The sequence below is a fragment of the Phocoena phocoena genome, chromosome 11, assembly GCF_963924675.1.
Source record: "Phocoena phocoena chromosome 11, mPhoPho1.1, whole genome shotgun sequence".
NCBI lineage: Eukaryota > Metazoa > Chordata > Mammalia > Artiodactyla > Phocoenidae > Phocoena > Phocoena phocoena.
The window spans coordinates 45,621,821-45,643,113 of NC_089229.1; the positions used below are offsets into that span (position 1 = coordinate 45,621,821).

At 37.1% G+C, this 21,293-nt stretch overlaps 1 protein-coding gene across 1 annotated transcript; it reads right to left on the minus strand.

Annotated features, from left to right (window-relative positions):
* Window positions 1-438: 438 nt before the first annotated feature.
* On the minus strand, window positions 439-14,344 carry TMEM19 (transmembrane protein 19). Its single transcript, XM_065887893.1, has 6 exons — window positions 14,212-14,344; window positions 11,864-11,977; window positions 4,423-4,560; window positions 3,789-4,043; window positions 2,579-2,788; window positions 439-605 (listed from the first exon to the last, which is right to left on the minus strand). Exons 1-6 carry the CDS (start codon window positions 14,339-14,341, stop codon window positions 439-441), a joined length of 1,014 nt encoding a protein of 337 aa, XP_065743965.1. The 5' UTR covers window positions 14,342-14,344.
* Between the last annotated feature and the right edge of the window lie 6,949 nt (window positions 14,345-21,293).

Genomic DNA, 21,293 nt, shown 5'->3' on the forward strand with positions numbered 1-21,293 from the left:
ATACATCGGTTTAAATACTTAAAACAGATACAACATTTGGATAATTGGCATGGTGACATTTCTCTGCCACAACTGAGCCATTTAAAAATTTTATTACTTTTAGTCCCTTTACTGATTTAAACAAACAAAATAAAATTTATATCTACCATGCAGGAACTTTCATTTCAATATATAGGGACATTATAGTTTCACTGCTCAAGTTCCATTCAGCAGGAGAAAAATATGCATAAATTCTATGAGCCTTGTCTTTCACCAAAAAGATATTAGTTGTTACAATGGAGTTCAGAGAGAGGAAAACGTGGAGTTCCATTGTAATGGAATAGAGGAGAAGCTGGCATTTCTGCTTTGTCATTACAATTACTCTTCTTGGGATGAGACTTGGAATTGCAAATTTAGCTGAATTTACCGAAGTTTTAACTTTAGTAAATGAAATAAAATTCACTGTCTGGGCCAAAACCCCCAAGCAGCTGCTGTTGGGAGCAAGAGGGCAACAAGGACAGAAGAAAACAGATTCACGGCATTGTTATCAAGAATGGGTTTCCCTGCTATGTACTTCACCTCATTAGCTGGGCTGCTGACCACCATGCCAGTGCTTTCATCCAAACCTGCAATGAAAAAGAAGCAAGTGAGGTGGAAAATCCAAATGACTTGAAAAAAAAAAATTAGCTTTCTCCTCCAAAGGAGATAATGTTTCAAAGATTCTCAGCCATTCGTAAAATGACTTTAGAGGATAATGTATATGATGAGTGATACGGAACCCATGATTACAAAAGGTCTCTTTGAATAAATGGGTTTCAATACACCTCAATGCTGCTCTCTCAACAATGCTGGAGTTCTTTCCAAAGTAGAAGGGAGAAACTGAAAAGCAGAGATGGCATGAAACTGGCAGACAGGGCTTGCCTTCCCAGTGGCTCCCCTCCTAAGACCAACCTGTGAGACTCCTGAGAATAGGAGCCTCTACAATGGATACCCAGGAGTAGCAAGGTGCTTACACAAAGAAGGCACACAAAGATGAATCTAATCTGCTCCCCAGCCCACATTTTTTCCCCCAACCCACTCAATATGATCAGAAACTTCCCAGTTAGAGCCCAGTTTAGAATAAAACCTAGGCTCTTTACAAAAACGTGTAATGGGTGTGTGTGTGCACGTGCGTGTGCATATATGGTTACTAACCCTTTAGTATAAATTAAAATCAGATTGCTTCCTCCTCAGCATCTAGATAAGACTAATGAACCTGAGAGAACAAATGTTCTGATGGTGGAAAGGGGAGTGGAAGGACAAGTCGATTATCTTGGGACATGAAGAGAATTGGGGGCACTGTATTCAGGGAACCATTCTCCAGATGTCTAGCCTCTTCACTGGATGAATCAAAGGAGAAAACGTGGTTGGTTAGATGGTGGAGCAAATACACACCTAACAGAACATGTCAGTACACTGACATGACAGGAGAGCCTTAGATGCAAAGCACAGAAAATTCTGGAGACAACGGACTCTCTCATATATCTTGAGTGGGACTAAAAACTCAGTGGGGAGGAGAGCAAACATGATGTCACAGTAGAAAAGTACATCATATGTGTATAGTCAGATTATTAGAATAATTATTTCTCAAATGGACTTGGAAAATAAATGGAAGGAGGGACATTATAATGATCTGACTCCAAAATTCTGCGTCCGTGGGATTAGGTAAAGTCCCATAAGCAAAAGCATCTGTCTCCTGCACTATCCTATCTTCCCTGCATAGCTTCTACGCACTGCCCTGTAGGAGTAATTCTCTTTCAATCAATTTGACACAAAAGAATGAGAAATTCAAAGTGGTAGAGGAGACTTTGCTCTTTCATTCTGGGTCCCCCAACAACCTGTGTCTTGGCAATTGTTTTTATTATCACATCTCTTTTTTTTCCTTTTCCATATTTCTTCCCCATTTCTTTCTTTTTTTAAAGATTTATTTATTTATTTATTTTTGGCTGCGTAGGGACTTAGTTGCAGCACGCAGGCTCTTCGTTGTGGTGCGCGGGCTTCTCTCTAGCTGTGGCGTGCGGGTTTTCTCTTCTCTAGTTGTGGCGTGCGGGCTCCAGGGCACTAGAGCTCTGTAGTTGGTGGCACGCAGGCTCTCGAGTTGACGCGTGTGAGCTCAGCAGTCATGGCACGTGGGCTTAGTTGCCCCACGGCATGTGAGATCTTAGTTCCCTGACCAGGGATTGAACCTGCATCCCCTGCACTGTAAGGCGGATCCTTTACCACTGGACCACCAGGGAAGTCCCCCCATTTTTTTTAAGGACACATTTATTCAGTGTCATGATCAGACTACTGCATTTAACAGTCAACAGCATGGGTGAAAAAAACAACCCTACATTAAAAACCCTTGCTGTAATGCTCTACACTTTCCACAGAAAAGAAACTAAAATAACTTGTTATACAATTAGTCAAAATACAGTCCTCGAATTTTTTGCCCATAAACATGAGTGTTGTCTAAAACATATCTTCTTTGTAGCAGCTAGGCCCCGCCACCAGTGTGCATGGCTGAGTTCCCATTTCTTTAATACACCAATAAGTTACAACAATAAGGTAACGTTCTTACCACTAAATTGCATGGTAGCTCCTAAATACGAATCCACGATTGATCCTAGTAATCCAGCCAGACCCCCAAATGCAATAATTGGCCATTGAGGAGCAGAAATGTCTAAATCATTAACAAAAACCAACTGCGTGAGGAAGTATGCAATGCCCACAAAGGTCCCTCCAAGGAGACTGGAGGCAAGGCCCACCATCGTAACTCCTCCGTTGGTCCCTAAAGAAGAACATGGATAAAATCATCTGGTTAACAATCAGCAAACACATAAAGTCAAAAAAAGCAAAATATTTTGGTACCTATCTAATCAAGACTAATTTAAAGAAAGGGTTCACTTTGAGGCAATCCAAAGACCATCCTACTTAGAAAACAGGCTTTTCTCCTCAGTAGCTCCTGACATTCTAAGCAGTGATGTGGAAGAGTTTAGTAGAGCCAGACTGCCTGGTTTCAGTCTTAGTCCTGTCATTTCCAAGTCTGGTTACTGTGGTGAAGTAACTAAGTTACTTAACTAAGTTACCTAACTTCTCTCTGCCTTAGTTTACTCATTTGTAAGATGTAAACAATAAAAGGACCAATTCACATGGTTATTAAGAGTAAACAGTAATCCATGGAGAGCAGTTAGAACACTGCTTTGCACATAGTAGGTACTCAAATATGTTAACTGTTATGATGATGATGATGATGATGAAGGGGAAAAGAAGGAAAATGAGAGGAAGGAGGAGGAGACAATGATAAAGTACTAGTAGTAGTACTAGTAGTAGTAGTAGTTGATAATGATAATGGGGAAATGAGATATACATTGAAGCACTAACCACATAACAGGCTCCCAAGAAATACTGTATCATTTCCTTCCTTTTCCTTTCCCACTGATAAGCCTGTGGGCCAATCTCTATGTTTCTATATTATTTATCTAGGAATTACTAACACTTCCTGCAAATATTATTTATTATCACCGATTTAATATCCTATAGCGATTTTCCAATTAAGGAGACAATCTGAAATTCTTAAAAGGCTTTTAAATAAGAAACACAATAAATCAAGAGGCTTTTTGTTCATTTTTTTTTAACATCCTAATTGTAGTATAATTGCTTTACAATGGTGTGTTAGTTTCTGCTTTATAACAAAGTGAATCAGTTATACATATACATATGTTCCCATATCTCTTCCCTCTTGCGTCTCCCCATTTTTGTTTTTTAAAGAAACTTAAATAAAGACTCACCTACTGGAACTTTCTCCCAGGTTGTTATCAGCCTCGGTGGGCTTTTACTCAGAACAGTGCCAACTTCTGAAGCCCATGTGTCTCCAGCAGAGCAGGCCAGTGCAGCCAAGAGAGACAAACACATCCAAGAAGCAGTGTGCTGCTTGGAAAAATCTATTGGGATTTCCCCAGGGCCATTTTCTATCATGTATAGCAGGGCCAGCTCTGTGGGCACAGCTCCATTACAGAATACCTGAATCCAATTCCTCTGCCCACCTAGGAACAAACAAGGGAATGAAAAGGACAAAAAATGTTTTCTCCTCAGGAGGAAAATCATGCATTTTTAGGAACTTACATTTCAAAACTTAAAAGAAAAATGACTAAAATTTCAAAAATGACTAAAAGTGGGATGGTAACTTTGCCCACATTCTATATTGTTTTAGAATAATGAATGAGAGACTTCAGTATTTCTACAGTTCTGCTGTTATTTGCTATTGTGGTAAAGTAATAATAAACTATATCAGGTTACTACTAAAGTAATTCTCATAAAATTTATGTTTCAATAGTCTAAACATGTTCTGATTAGAAGCTTATGATATGTTAAGATGAAATAAAGGTTCCTCTTTTAAGTAATGTTAAACATAATTCATTCTACCTTCCTTGTATTCTGAATCTAGACGTTTCTTTGTTTCTCCCCTCCATTTAGTGAGTCTTGAGGAAGAAAGAAAAAACATCAGCAAAGAGGTGAAAAAGCTGAAATTTGCAACGGTTAGGATAAATCCAACCACAAGCCCTGAAAGAAACACATATATACACAAAATTACACTTAGTCCATACATTAATGCTGTGAAAAAAAGAATGATTTTTTTTCAGTTATTTTCATATTATAACTGGAAATGTTCATTTCCCATACCTTTACATTTTTACCAACTAAGGTATTACCAAACAGTATAGGGTCTTTCAAGTTTCTATTTTTTACATTTTCCCCCCATAGCCTGGGATGTTTTTCTACTTTACAAGGAAAATTCAATAAATAGAGCATCCAAGAGTAAACCTGGGAGAGAGAGGCATATAGAAAACAAATTCCAACATGACAGAAGTAAGTCTCCCCTTATTAGTAATTATTTTAAATGTAAATGGGTTACATGATCCAATCAAAAGACGGAGATTGGCAAAACGGATAAAAATACGTGGTCCAACTATATGCGGTCTACAAGAGACTCACTTTAAATCCAAAGACACAAATAGTCTGAAAGTAAAAGGATTGAAAAAGATAATCCATGCAAATAAGTGACCAAAAGAGAGCAGCAGTGGCTATACTAATATCAGACAAGATAGACGAGCTCAAGACAGCATTCATGTGACATGATCTCCCTCTCTCCCTCTTTTTTTCTTTTTTTTTAGCATTTCTTTTCTTTTGGGCATAACAAAATGCTCAAGGCTCATCTTAGACCTACCTTGCCCTAGCCCTGGAAGCAGCCGTTTCTCTGAGGAGCTCTGGTTCATTACAGTGGGGAATGGAGAGCAGAGGTCAAAATCTAGGCTTATGGTGTGTTCTAGTATATTTGCTTTTTGTGGACAAAGCAAGTGAATACACAGACATACAAATATACACACATGCATATATATGCATGCTTATATATGAGCACATACACCTGTATATACACATATACCTAAATATTTGGGGAATCACAAGATCACACCAGTAACTCCAATTCCAATCTATCTCCACAGGTTCTCTCTTGCTTTTCCCCATTCCATATTTGTATGCCTTTTTCCTTAGTTAGAACTCTGGCCTCAAACAACAATGACAATTTCACTCATCTGCTCAATCCTCTATTATATCTAAAAAACTGTTTTAGAATTGCTTCACCCATACTACAACAAAGACAAACCTACTAAAAATAGTAATTTGTAATTCTCCCCTTCCTGTAACCCCAGACTGAAGGAATAAAGAATATAGTTAAATACTGGGTCCATAAGTTACTCTTTTTCTTTTTCTCCCTTCAGTGAGCTTATAGTATTCATTTAAAATACAGTTGGGTTCATCTGTTTTAGTTTGCTTTCAGTTTTAGATCCCCCCCTTCCCAACTTCACTGATATTCTTAAACATGCTTTTAAAAGTCACACTTATACAAAAAGGTATATTTAGAGAGGTGTCACTTCCTCCCATGTCCCTTCTGCCCCTCCCTCTATATTTTGCTCTCTTTCCATTCTTTGTATGTATTCAACATCATTGTTCTCCAGTTTATCATTCCTGTGTTTTCTTTTTTGAAGATAAGCAGATATATGCATGTTTTCTTATTTTTCCTTCTTCCTTACACAAAAGGTAGCATTCTCTATATGTGATTTTGAACTTCCAAGCACACTTTTGACAATTTTATCTTCCTTCTTTCAGGGAGAGAATGTGCTAGTCTGCCACTGAGTACTCAGATAAGTGGCACCCAAGAGTGGCAACCATGGGGTTCATGGTTGACAATTTCTGCTCTCTGGAACTCTTAAGATAAATAGATTGAGTTTTGCTATATGAAGATTTATTTTTATTAAATAACACAATAAGCAAAGTTCTACTAAGTAACAGAATAGATATTAAATAATTATTAAATAAGTTACCATGTATTTAATAAATATTAAATATACAAGAGACCAGGTTCCTATTTCTGTAGCAATAGGAAATTTTCTATTGGTTAGCTCCATCCTGACTGATTGATCCATCCAGAGATACTCGGTTATTGGCATGTTACTTATGTTTAGTACTTTTTTACTGAGAGTGCAAGAAATCGCTATAATGCTGTATAAAGTAAAATAAAGTGCTTCAGCTCTGGAGTTGAACAGTCTCGAGTTAAAATCTTGACTCTTCCACTTACTTCTGCATGACTAGATGTTACCTAACTTTAAGCCTCAATTTCTCATTGGTGTATTAAGAAGAAGAAGAATTCCTACCTCACTGGCTTGATGTGAAAAGTTAAATGAGAAAATTTTTATAATATGCTTATTATAAACCCAGCATGTAAGAGGCCCGTAATAAATGTTATCTAATATTATTGGCAATAATGGCAGTTACAGTGGCAAAACCTCAACAAGAACATCATTATTATTGCAATTATGTGTTATTATTATAATAACAAAGATGAATATTATTATGTTACCCAACCTTTAAGTTTTTTCAATTTTTTAAAATTTATTACAAAATTACTACAGGGGTATTGGAGGGGAAAGCCAAAACATACAGAAGTCAAAGTGCCTCCTTCCCTCACCACCGCCACGCCCATCCCTTCTCCATGGTCAGTCACTGTTGACAATTTGTTCCACAGTCTTAAGCACACCCAAAGTGAGATGGCCCTAAAAAAACCTACACCGATATGCTACAAAAAGGAATCTACATCCTTTTTACTTCAAACACCTCAAAATATCACATGAAGTGATCAGTGTTCAAGTTGATGACAGGTTCGGAATGAGGAAATAAATTGAAGCTAATGTGCTTTGAAGGAATGATTTCTTTTATGTAGTCTAAAAAATATCTTAGAACTTTTTGCATCTCCCAGTTATGACAACTTTTAGATTAGTAACTGCTAACTCCACTTGGTGTCTTTTCCACCTCTTCAACCCACCTCTATCATCTTTAATCGTCCGTGCTAAGGAGTTAATTTGCATAACAATCGGATGCTCCCAAAGACTGTGAAGACTCAAGAATTATGACTGCCTTCTAAGCTTAAAACAGGTAAATTCTATAACTGGCAGATGCCATCTAGGGAAGTAAAACAACACTGTCTACAAATGTCTTTGATAGTGGGAGTAGAGTTACCCAAAATTCCAACCAAGGGGACCTGGGAATAAATATCTGGGAGACAGGAAAGGGAAAGGTAGGACTGGAATTTTATAACTTAATAAACTCAAACCTAATCAATTATATTATAAGTAATTTGCCTAGAGAAAGACTATGGGAATCAAAAGAAGGCTGGTTAGCCCAAAATATAGAATATGAAGGCCAAGAGAACCAGAGGTCGGCAGACGTAAATACTATATAAGGGACAGGACTGTTTGACCTGTGGATTTGCATTACTGACTGTTTCTCAGACTCTGTACTCTGCCAAAGCAACCTTCTCATTACAATCTGACTTCTCAAGTGGTCTGACTGCAAGAACTGGACATGCCTGAACAGTGATGTTTGTATTCCAGTTGGCCCAGTAGTTCTACATTTTATCAGATTAATAAAGCAGCATTCTGGCTCATATATTAGTCTCTTATAACAATGGCAACATAAACCAGTTTTCTTGGCTCTAATCAACTCTGGGTACCTGATAGAATGAGGTTTCTATTTCAAAAGACTGAACGCCAGACCCGAATTATGATAACCAAAGAGGTAAGGCCATCCTTGTGAGAACACACAGAGCACAACCACTGGCCCTTCCTGACAACACCTCATTGGCTGTGCACTTCCATTACACTTACAGCATCTCCTTCTGGGGATTAAATGCCTCAAACCCATCTTACTTATCATCTGTCTCCTCTGACAGTGGGATTTTTATCTATTTTGTTCATTACTAAGTCTTCAGTGCCCAGAACAATGTCTGGCATACAGGGGACCCTTACTAAATATTTGTTGAATGAATGAATAAAAAAAAATGGGAAACCATTAAGCCTAAGTGTCTTGGCAAGTGAAATTAAATTTAAACTTGTCAAGCCAAGAGACTGATGACAAACTGTCCACACAGACATGTTCAAAGGAACACACTGAAAAACTAGACTAGACAACACTTTCTTGGAGCAAATCGCCTGCACAGTGCTTTACAGTTTACAAGTACATTCTCACATAACCCTCATGTGATCCTCTCCTTATTCTAGAAGCATTCTTTCTCTCAAGGAGACAAGAGCCCTTCACTTCAGTGTCCACCCTAAGCAATGCCTCAACCCCTCCCCTCTTCCTTCAACACTGAGGTATATGTTCCTGTGTCACAGAGGACTCTAAATACCCAGATCCTGAGGAAGTTCTGAAACTCTTCTCAATCCCAAGCACACTAAAGACATGGTATGGCAAACCTTAGTAAAATTCCTGTGACTGTAACAGTAGTTGTGGAAGGAAAACAATACTAACATTTATAAAATACATGTTGCTATTTTATGAGTGCCAGGTCCTGTGCTAAGCATTTTACACGTATGACTCCTCATGATAAGTCAACGCTATAGATAATATCATTCCCTCTAATTTGATGGGTGGGAAAACTATAACACAAAGTTTAAGGGACTTGCAGTTATACTTCAGGACAGTATTCCCAAGTACTACGATATACCTTGAATCAACATTACAGTTTTTTGTCCTTAAGGAAAAAAAAAAAGCTCCAAACAAAAAAGATACCAAAATTCCACAGAATGCAATGATTAGGAAAAGGGTAGTGGTTTTAAAATCAATCTACATATATTTCCTAAGCACTATTATAAGAGCATGTAGCGCTATTCAAAAAAGCTTAGGACACAGAAGAATATGATACACTCTGTGTCTTTGGGGAGTTTATCGTATAATACTTTATAGTTTAAAAAGATATGTTGTCCCACACATTATCTTGTTTGAGCCTCACCAATAAGTCCATAAGGACCTATTTCATAGGAGATGAAGAAAGTGAGTCTCTGAGGAGTTACGTGACATGGACAAGTTCACAAAGATAGTAGATGGCAATGCTACAATTCAAATATATATCTTTTAATTCTTTTTTTTTAAAAGTCTTTACTGAATTTGTAATAATATTGCTTCTGTTTTATGTTTTGGTTTTTTGGCCACAAGGCATGTGGGATCTTAGCTCCCCGACCAGGGATCCAACCTGCTCCCCCTGCACTGGAAGGCGAAGTCTTAACCACTGGAACACCAGGGACGTTCCTACATCTTCTAATTCTAAATCAAGCCAGGTAGGAGAGGAGTAGAGGCCAAAGGGCCAGGAGGCAGAAAAGGAAATGGTAGTAGGAAAGAAAAAAAAGTGGAGATCAGAAAAGTAAGAGGAGAAACAGGATCATATACAGCATGGAAGCCAAAGGAAGACAGTACTTCAAGAAGAACTTGACGCTTCTTCCCACAGGTCAAGAACAATGAAAAACCAAGGCAAGGCTACCTGAGAAAGGACATTTTTAGCAAAGCATAACTCTATATTGTTATATTCAAATAGAGATTGCTCAAATTATTTGTTATAAATGAGTAATTTCAAAGTGCTAACAACAGATTTCTCAATTTCTCAACAGAACTTGAACAGTGTATCTCAATTATGAAGAAGGAAAATGAGCATGATTCTGAAGAACTGTGCCTAATAATAAAAAGCACCCTATACGTGTTGGCTATGTGCTAGGCTCTGAGCTAAAAACTTTAGAGTAATTATCTCACTTAATTCTTACTGCAATCCTAGGAATGAAATCGGGGTGGATCAAGATTTTGTGGGTCCTGACGCTTATAAATTGGGGGCCCTCTTTTTAAAAAAAAGCACAAAAATATCTTTTACCTCTGTAAAATTTACAAAACAAGAAGACCATGAGAGCACATTGCTAGGGTTCTTCCTAGAACCTTGAAAGGTGCCATGAAGTTTAAGCTTTATTACTTTCATGATTTGTCCTTCTCTAGGTTAAATTTATTTTTATGCACAGGAAGCATTTATTTATTTTTCGAAATTTTAAAAAATTGAAGTATAGTTGATTTACAATGTTGTGTTAATTTCTAGGTTAGATATTAAAAACCCATTTCTCTGAAAACTGAGGTACAGAGAGGTTACGTGACTTTTCCAAAGCCATAACTATTACTCAAACTCATCCTGCCTGATTCTAGTGCTTGTTCTTTTACCTATCAGGCTATATTGCCTCCGTGAAGGCCTGCTCTAGTTTATAAAACTTCATGAAACATCTGCTGTATGTGAACACAGAGGGGATAGGGTGTCTCCACAGTGCATTAGGGCTAATGATTATCAGCATTTTGAAGGCTAGGTAGGCAGCTTCAAGACCTGCCAGTTCTAAATAATCCTTATCCTGTAGTGATCTCAGCCTACAGGAAGTATTTAGTGGGGCGGGGGGGGAATCCTCATGTCTTGGGGCTTATAACACTGGTAGGATATGAAAATCCCAAAGTCAGATCAGATCCCATCAATCCCCTGGTTCAAGGCAGGGGGGATTCTAGTTTGGGATAAAATCTTTACTGTGTCCTGATAAGCCCTGTATTATCTGGCCCTTACCCATTTCTTCAACTTTATCTTACTCTACTTTTCCTTTTCTTCCTATTTTCCAGTCAAATGAGCCTTATTCTCACGCCTGAACAAGCCAGGCTTGAACATATCAGGGCCTTCCTACTTGTTCTGTCAGCGGAACATGCTTCTCTCAGATCTTCTCATTTCTGACTTCTTCAGGTCCCAGTTCAAAACAACCTCTTTAGAAGAAAGGTTAATCCAGACCCTATCCACAGAAGAATGCCCCACATTCCCCAATATACACACTTTATTATCTTTAATATTCTTCTCATAAACTTTATCGTTATATTAAAAGTTTTATGTATTTTATTTGTTTATTATCTATCTGTACTAAAGAATAAAAGTTCCATAAAATCTGAAATCAGCTATATCCCCAGTTTCTAGAAGAGTGGCACACAGTAACTGCTCAACAAATATTTGCTAGAAGAATAAATAAATGGCCTGTCCCCATCTCAACTCTGAAGGATGAATCAAGAATACTCAGTTGGGACTACTCTGCCTGAGGCTATTAATAGCAATTTCCAAGTGCTATTCTTCTCAATGGCTCCTCTATTTTACCTCGAGGAAAAATGTTCCAATGTTTCCGCTAGCAGAAAACTTAAACCAACTCAGGAGCAGAATAACCAAGGTCCTCAAAAGTCTATCCTACTAATCTAGTTGTTATCAATTACAAGGTTCAATTTGTACATCACACTAAAAGGGTATGTTAGTATCTGAAATTTTGACAGAATAGTAAAGTTGAGTAATGCATAACTTTATCATTGTCTAAAATATGCAACATTGTGATTTATAGGCTCATATATTCAGAATTTAGAAAACATGAGTTTAAATTATATAAGCAACCACTTATTATATGGTTAAACATTCAAAAGAAAAACATACCTCCTAAAGCCCCAGTATGATTTAGACTTTTCTTTTTAAAGCCATTAGAGACGATCAAAACAGGAACAAAAACTGAAAACAGCCAACGCCAAGGAGAAATAGGCTGTAAGTTACCTGAAAAATTATAAAGGTAGAGCATAAATTGTATGAAGCCTGCACAGGTTAGCTTTGGCTGCAAGTTTTATTTTGTTTTGTTTTGTTTTTTCGGTACGCGGGCCTCTCACTGTCTTGGCCTCTCCCGTTGTGGAGCACAGGCTCCGGACGCGCAAGCTCAGTGGCTATGGCTCACTGGCCCAGCCACTCCGCGGCATGTGGGATCTTCCCGGACCGGGGCACGAATCCGCGTCCCCTGCATCGGCAGGCAGACTCTCAACCACTACACCACCAGGGAAGCCCGGCTGCAAGTTTTGATAACTGCATTCTGGATTAAAATACTGTGGTAAGTAGAGAAACTGAGATAAAGCCACCAAAGTAAAATATTCATGTTGAGAATTATATATTTTCAGAGAGACAATCCTAGTAGGGAATGACCAAATAAGTCCTGTCCAAGTTTAGAGAACCATTTACAACTATTTATAATAATGGGTATTTGATAGATATTTGGAGATCTGAAATGAAGCTCTGGTTCTTTATTTTTTTGGAAAGGAGGCATGTATTCATTCTCAAGAACTGTATAGAACAAATACCTTTCTTAACAGGATCCAATTATTCCTCTCTCTACCTTTCACAGAGATTTTTTTAAATCCTCCCACAGGCTACACACCTCAGGACTCAAAAGTTAGCAACTGATTTTTCCAAAGGTTGCATCCAGCTCACAGATGTTTTGTTTAGCTAGCATAACTTTTTTCAGTTTGAATCAATATTTAAAGTTTAGGAAATTTCGTATAAAAATCCAGATTCTTGTTTTCTGTTTTAAAAACTGGAAGTTCAGGCCCACGTGGCAGAATTGACTACAGGTAGAGAAGTCACCTCCTTTAGACAGGTCATGGCTTTCCCATTTAAAGTCCCTGCCATTCCTGACAGACTCTTAAACACCAAGGCTGAGTGATTATAGTAAAGAAAAGTGTGAACTATTGCTTGTGCCCAGGTTTCTATCAAAAATTGGAAAATGCAAGACAAAGAGGGTGAAATGTTAAAAAAAAAAAATTGGGAAAATCCTATTTCTAGAAGTGTAAACTGTTCCCATGTGTTTAATATGCAAAGTAAAGCCTTGGAGAGCTTCACTTATCTGCATCAGGTGCCTGGCCCCAAGGGGTCACTTCAATTTACAAATCCTGATTTATTCTATGTAGTTCAAGTCATAGTTAATACTGGCATTAAGGAGAATCTTCTCACATACCTCTCCTCCCCGAGCCCTCATCCCCTACTGGGAATCATTATGAATGAACAGCCTTGAAAGCACGTGTACCCTGGAGAACACGCACTCGATTATTCACATGTTTTTTTGCAAAAGGACTAAGGTCTAAAAAGGTAATCATTTATGATAAAACCATTTATAAGAGTTGACTTTCTCACTCTGTTTTTCACTTTTCCTTTGAACTGAACGGTATTGTTTTTATAAAGGGGTACCAAGGAAGTTTGTACAAAGGCATACTTATGCTCTAAGGCAGTTTCAAAATCTTAAAGATTTGGGGGCTTCCCTGGTGGCGCTAGTGGTTGAGAGTCCACCTGCCGATGCAGGGGATACGGGTTCGTGCCCCGGTCCGGGAAGATCCCCCATGCTGCGGAGCAGCTGGGACCGTGAGCCACGGCCGCTGAGCTTGCGCGTCCGGAGCCTGTGCTCCGCAACGGGAGGGGCCACAACAGTGAGAGGCCCGCGTACTGCAAAAAAGATTTGAGTTCAGAGTACCTCATATTTATGCAAATTGGCTTCAGCCTTTAAAACAAGTCTGTTCTTTTGCAGTGACCAAACAGCAGACAAATCTTCCAACTCTCCAAATGTAAACATTGTATCATCATTTATTTTTACTTTTTATTTTTTACAGGACACATGAAACTGATAAACTTCCTTACTAATATTCTTATTAAAAGCATCACTGCAATTGCTTTGCAAAATTATGTTTAACCTCACTTATTTTTCACCAAGCTAGATGTAATAATTACATGAAATAAAAGACATTTTGGAACCGGTATAACTAGTATTATGACAAGCAGCATTTACTAAAAGCTTTAAAACGTTCAAGGCACTGCATATTTCCATGTTAGTAAATGCAAATCAGGCCGTGGAAATTAAGTAAACACAACAGTTTATAACCATTCAGAAGATATGAGTTTTGGCTTTCACAATGGTACTTTCTAAATTTCACCGATTAGGTTATAGAAAGACAATTTAGAACATTCATACTCACCATAATAGGTGCTTGCAGTCATAGACATAATCCAGAAAGCTAAAGAAATGCAAATGATCAGACTCAATATAACTATATTAGCTATCATCTCTATGTATTTTTTGTATGTATTGTGGTCAAGATCTGTCATGAAAAATAACAGCATGAACACCTGGGGGGGAAAATATCTCGCGTTTCTGAGAAAAATAGTCATTTAAGTTCCCAGCAAAACATTCGTGTAGAGGCGAACATAAATGCCAACATCTTCCACCGTCCGAAAAAATAATATAAACCCAAACTATTTCCGGAAACTGGGCTGGTGGGGCGCTGCCGCAGAAGCCTGAGCGAGATTAACGCCTCCCTGCGAGAGCAAACCGCAACCTCTCAGACAGCGGCGGGCTCGCAGACCGCGTTCCCTTCACAAACTTGAACTTCGCAGCCGGGAAGGTGAAAGGGAAGCGGAGGCAGCCAATCAGCGGCCCGGGAGGGCGAGCTCCGCCCCCCACCGCCCGCCCATGCGCCGACGCTGGGGGTCGGCAAATGCAGAGAGGCGAGGCGCGGTGCCGGAATTTGGGGTGTCCCGGTGGCGAGCCCCGAGTGACGCAGTGCGGTCCCTCTCGACGGCCGCTCGCGCAGCCCTAGAGGCCGGGTCCAGGCGGCCAGGGCCGAGGACCCTGGAGCTCAGCTCGCTCCTCGCCGCTTGTCAGCGTCCCGTGGCTCGCTCCTGCGCGCCTGCGCCGCGGCCACCCGTGGGCGTCGCCTCGCTTACGTGAGCGTTTAAAGGGCGGCTCCAAGGTCTAGAGGACCAAGCGAGGACTGCCGTCGGCAGGGCCCTCTACGTTTGTAATGCTCTTTAGAGTCTGGACCTTTGGAACACCTATAAATGTCTTGTGTTTGAGGACATACCCAAACGCTGAAAAGTGAAACCACCACCAAGGCAGTAACAGAATAGATGAATGAAAGCAAGTGAACTTAGACCCAGTAGACCATGTCAAGCATCAGATTCGAATGCTTTTTCGTCTGTGAACAGTTCATGGCATACAATATTATGGACTTCTTTGAGGTGGGGGATATATTGGGCTGTGGAAAGGGAATTTTATGACTGAGAAGATCACTTAAAAACAGCACCTGTAAGGTGCTGGACACTGTTAGCTGCTGGAAATGTAAAGATAGCTCGACATAGTTCCTGCTATTGAATTCTCAAGTAATTATTATGTGGAACATTGTGGAAATTGTTCCTGCACCTCTCCTATTTAAAGTCTGTGCACTCAGTCAATTCACTTAGAAAGCAGAACGGCTTGTCACCTTAAACAAATGAATCGTGTGGCTTATTTCACGTTTTAATTAATTTTTGTTTGCTGGGTTAACAGTAACTAATTGATAATTACATTACATTCTGAACTTTTTCAGTTAATTGCTGACAGTGTAAAAAGAGGAAGCAACTCACTTTCAGACATAGTACCCAAACGTGTTTTAACCCGCTAAAAGTAATTACTTTTTGAAAACTCACACTGTATTATATGCCAAGACTATTTGAAGCCCTTTCCTTTGGTAAGGCATACGATTAATTACCTGAGAACCAAATTTGTGAAGTAGGACTAAACAGTAGTGGACTTCTCTTACTATATGCATATGTGGTCTTTATGCAGAAATTATGTGCCCACTTAAGTTTTGTCTGGTTCTGTTCAGCACAAAGTAATTGGATTACCTTAGAAAGCTGACTGGCCCATATTAGTGATACTAGACAATTAGGCATAGTTATTATTAATAAAACCTAATATTTTTGTGGTTTGCATAGTGACCTTATTTTTGTCTTTGCTTAGACAAAATTATGAACTGGTATTGCTTTGTTCCCCCTCTTCACTTTAGTACAGTTACAGGGTTATCTTGCCTGATTTTGGTGTTCTATGAGATTTTTGTGTCTAGTAGGAAACCATGGGCTGTGCAGGCCATCTTCTAACAACAATGAAGGCTAGCTTTGTCTGGCTAGTTCCTGAATGTCACGGATGATTTTCTCTCTCATGAATACGTAGCTAAAATTGCATATTAAATAGTAACAGTGTTGGTGACTGACTCTTCAAATGAATATTTCTCTTCCATTTTTTCCTGGTGTCCAATTATTGCTGTCGTTCTTCATAAAACAAGTTATTTGAGCTTAAGGCTGAAACAATTTGGGGGAATTAATGTAGTTAAAATATTCTTTAAAAAGAAAATGATTTTACAATCTGATAATGTTTAGAGACTTAATCTGAAAACATTTCAACAAAGTTTTTTTCTATTTGCTTTAAAAGCCACTTTCTAGCAACAGAGAATTTTATGGTTAAGCATTTTCTAAACTATATTCCTCAAGATATTGGTAGGTACGCTACCCTCCACCACCACCTCCCCTCCAAAATACCTCTGATCAAATTTAAGGTTCAGAAATTTTGTTTCCTCATAGGACTGTGAGAGTGCACTAAAGGCTCTGAGAAGTTAAGAAACTTTGAACACTTTTGTTAAATCTTTCCAACAGAGTTAATTGTTTTACCACAGATTACTTTCCCTCAGAAAACATTACAGTTTGAGAGTTGTTATTGTAATCAGAGCAACAGACTGAAAATTCATTGTTGGAGTAATAATCTTTAAATTTCACAATATAAATACCTATTTATGTTTAAGTGTTCTTTGACATAAACATTTTCTGCGATAGACATTTGATACATAATATCAATTGTACAAATCATCCCAATGGCAAAAAGCACTTACTGATGCTAGGAAAATATCAGTGGGTTCCATGTACAGTCACTTTGAATCTAAGCCAAAGGAGTGATTTAGATTTTGTGAAATCTAAAGAGAAATGTGCTAATATTAGAATGGCTAATATATACATGCCAGACCCCTGAGTCCCAAAAAGAAAAAAACATACACACAAACACACACTGCCTTGAAGGAACACAGAAAATGAAGACAGATGTGTAGACAATAACATTATAATGAGATGATGACTTTATCCAAGTTATGTATAAAACAGGACTCAAGGAGAGAAGCACCTATGTCACTTTGGTATGTTAAGGAAAAGTGTCACAGAGAGAGAGGGAGCATCAGAGCTAATACTTAAAAGATGACAGGGAGATTGCTAAATGACCAAGCTAAAGTAAGGGCAATATGTAAAGATGTGGTGGTTAAGAGAGTGAAAATAGAAATTCATGAGAATGGAGGATTTAGACATAAAAAGGTCTGAAATACTAGCTAAATAATTAAACTGAAAATTCATCTGAGAGATAGGCACGTATCTGCCTTCTTGGCATTGAACCCAAAGTTTTTATTTTTTTAAGCTTTTGGAGCACAAATTTTAAAAGCCTAGGCAGCAATTTGAAGACTGGTATGTTGTTTTAGATTCAACTTATTCTGACAGGGCATTAGGAAGACGGTAGGGGGCAGTGAGGGCAGGAATAAACAAATGGAATTTTCTCCCCACCACCACCCCATAGACTTGAGGACAGGAACCATTTCCATCTGGTTCATTCTAGTTTGCTCAGTGTCTCTTAGTGAATGTTAAAAGTGTTTTTTAAATTAAAGTACTAAATAATATTTTAATACTTAGAAAAAATTAATAAGAAAAAATCATATCTTATTTCCTTGCTATTAAAATAATGCTTTGGTAAGCATATCTACAAATAAATCTCTGTGTGAGCCTCAAATTATTGTCAGGGTAGACAGAACATTTTTATAGCCCTTCATATATCTGGTGTAGATTGTATAACCAGTATTCAAAACAGTGCAAATAAAATATAATGTATGTTTAGATTTAATTTGAGCCATAAAATGAAAATGATAATTCCTCTTCCAGGCTTTACATATCTTTATTTTGCTTACAGTTTGCTTCATTTTAAGGAGGCAGACTTCTACAGAAGTATTTTAGGGGATCAATTTAGGGGATGGATTTCCACAGAAATGTTTATGTACATATTTTAGAAATAATAGGCATGACAGTAATTTCCTTGGAAAAGTTTTTAATATCAACATACTCAGAATACATTTTTTGTGAAAACAATATGCAATTGTTTAATATACATTATAAAATCATTAATTTTATGAAGTTTCCAACTGTCTAAATACTAAAAGAATCCCATATTCTGACATAAAGAGGAACCACTTTCTATATTATACCAAAATTAAAATTTACCCGTATTCTAACATTGAGAAATGAGATTAGAAAAATCCAACATTATAAAGTCTACCTAGAAGAGATCAACAATGACTTCACAGACTGTCTTTACTGTATATATACACACAATATTTTTTATTTTAGTTTTTTGAGACACATAACCTGTCCTATTTTAATGATTCATATATTTGACAGAAGGTTATAATGCAGAGGTCAGAGAAGAGGATTTGGAGGCTGAAGACCGGTGTTCAATCTAGAACTTCCTAGATTACTGCATTTCTATCCCTTGTGCCAGCTGACACATTATAAATGTCTGAATGAATAAATAAATTACATTAACAAGGATTTCTTCATCTATAAATTGAGATAATACCACCTACCACACAGAATATATGTGAAGAGCAAGTAAGAGAACTAATTGGTGCCATAGTGCTTTGTTCACTTTAAGACTCTGAGTTAAAATTATTTTTAAAAATTCGTGATAGTAGGGTTTGTTGTTTAGTAAAAACATCAAATGTCAAACTCCAGTCTTGGCTTTGATATAATATTTTACTTACTTATGTTTTCCTTTTAACAAGGTATCATTAACAAATTTGTTCAGTGTTCATTTTAATGGGGAAAAAAAAGTCTTACAATTCATTAAATAAACACTGTATGTGATTCAGGTCAACACCCATGTCCTTCTAGAAAATCTCCTTTGGTAAGTCATTATAAGAAGAAAATCTGTTTGTTTCAAAAGAAAACTGGTTCATTGTAAAAAGGTCTAAAGTTTACACGTTCTCATTAAATTCCAATTCAAAGCGCTTCACACATACATCTTTCATAGCATTTATCATATTGTATTATGAATAATATTTGTTTCTCGCAAGAGACTTTGAGCAACTTAAGGGCAGAAAATCATGTCATATTCATCTTTATATCAAATCCTAGCCTTTGGCTGGTCCTTTGTAGGGGTTAGTGCCTGGTAGACATAGAATGAATGACAGGCATAAAACAGAGAATATGTATTGTGTCAAAGCAGAGGACAAAGAACTGCTATAATTTTGATTAGTTTTATGGTCTACGAGCTAAGTGATAAGTTTAACAACAGACTGAAAACACGATTTTTAAAAGATTCCTTTTACGTTTTTCTCTGTGAATGAAAGTAGTTTTAAGGTAGACAGATGTATGTTAAAATAATTTGATGCAGGGAGAGTTTGGAGCATGTTATTGGAACAGTAACATGAAAATGACATGGAAAAACCAGCAAAAATTTTTACTTTAGAATTACTGAGTGGTAGTTTATTCAGTACTCTCAAATATTAATAAATGAAGTCTAAGTAACTTTGCCAAAAGCTTGTTGTATTTTATAATGCTTTATTTTTGTGATTTAAAAAATGTTATATTAAGATATCAGAGTATTATTGTAGATGGGAATCAGCCTGCATTAGTGTTTTGTTTTGTATTGGGGAGGGGCGGTGAACCACGTGAGAGTTTATACTTGGGAAACATAGTTTATGTTTAAATGATTATTTGCCCAACTTATTTTGAGGTATAAAATAGAAATGGTCAGTAAGTGTTTGCTGATGTGTATGTTTGAAACCATATAAAGATAGTTGAAAACATGTAATGACAAATTCCAAGGAGCTACATCCAATATTAAAGATAACATGACTTAAAAAAAAAAAAGATAACATGACTAACAAGGTTTACATTATACACAAAAGAATTTTCATAAATATTTATTTTAAGTGCCTGATGATAACTAAAAGAGACGTTTCCTGCCTTTGTGCATCTAGTTGCTTGGGAGGCATTCCTTATTAAAAGAAAGGGTGCTAATAATATAAAAAGACTTTTTGCTAGGATCTCAGCAAATGTTATAAAAAAAATTTTTTTATCACCAAGTAGCCATTACCTTATGGGAAGGATTTACAGTAATATGTGATTATGTATATGCTACTTTCATATGGCGGTGTCAGAAGCTCAAATCAGGCCTGGGTAACTTGATTGTACATTAATAAATTTTTACATGATTTGACCAAAGCTGTTTGAAGGAAAGGGTTCTTATTAAACATTTATCTGGTAAAATAAGGCAAACCCTTTAATTGTTCAAATGGAAACTATAAGAATAGTTCTGATATTCTATTTTGTAAAATAATTAGCACTTGCATAGCTTTATCAGAGACACGTGTATTTTTAAAAAGATCTACATTCTATTTCTGTTATGCAGTATGGTTGCTCTATTTGACTCTCACTAAAAGAGGAGACAAAAATCAAGCTGATGTGTAAGATAAATTGACTTCATTTTAGGTTATAAGTTGTAAAGATATAATATGGTAAGTACTTTTCTATAATTCAATTCTATTGTGGGTTTATGGAAAAGAAAGAAAGCTTAAGAATTTTGGTATCAACACACATGGGGACAGAGGGAGTATTCCTAACATGGAACTGTGTAGCATGTTTGCCTATTAATGTATCAGTTTTGAAATAGAATATGTAATATTTTTATTATGAGAATAAATGTGGTATACATTTATCTTTTTGTTTAAAGTAAAAGCTAGATCTCAATCTCTGTTATTTCATAACATACTTTCTTAGAAGGTGAATATAATCAGCTCCCTGTTTTTAGTAGTCTGAGTTACTTGGATGATGCAAAGGTACTTCACATTTGAAAATACTATTTTCAAAATATTTTACAAGCTATTGCAAAAGCTAATTTTGTTATGAGGGAGGCCATGATTAGCTCAGTTTTACTGATAAAAAGATATGAAAAGTTTAAATAAAAGAACTTGCCCTGTACTTCAGGTTTTTTCCTAAAATTTTTCCCAATCACAGTGCCAAAAATAATAATTTAATTAATACAAAATCCAGCAGTTTTAAAGTTTTATTTCATGTTGGTTAACTCCTACTAGGCAAATTACTTAGAATGCAATATCCCAACTTTGGTACAGGAAAAAAATTTTTTATAATATAATTT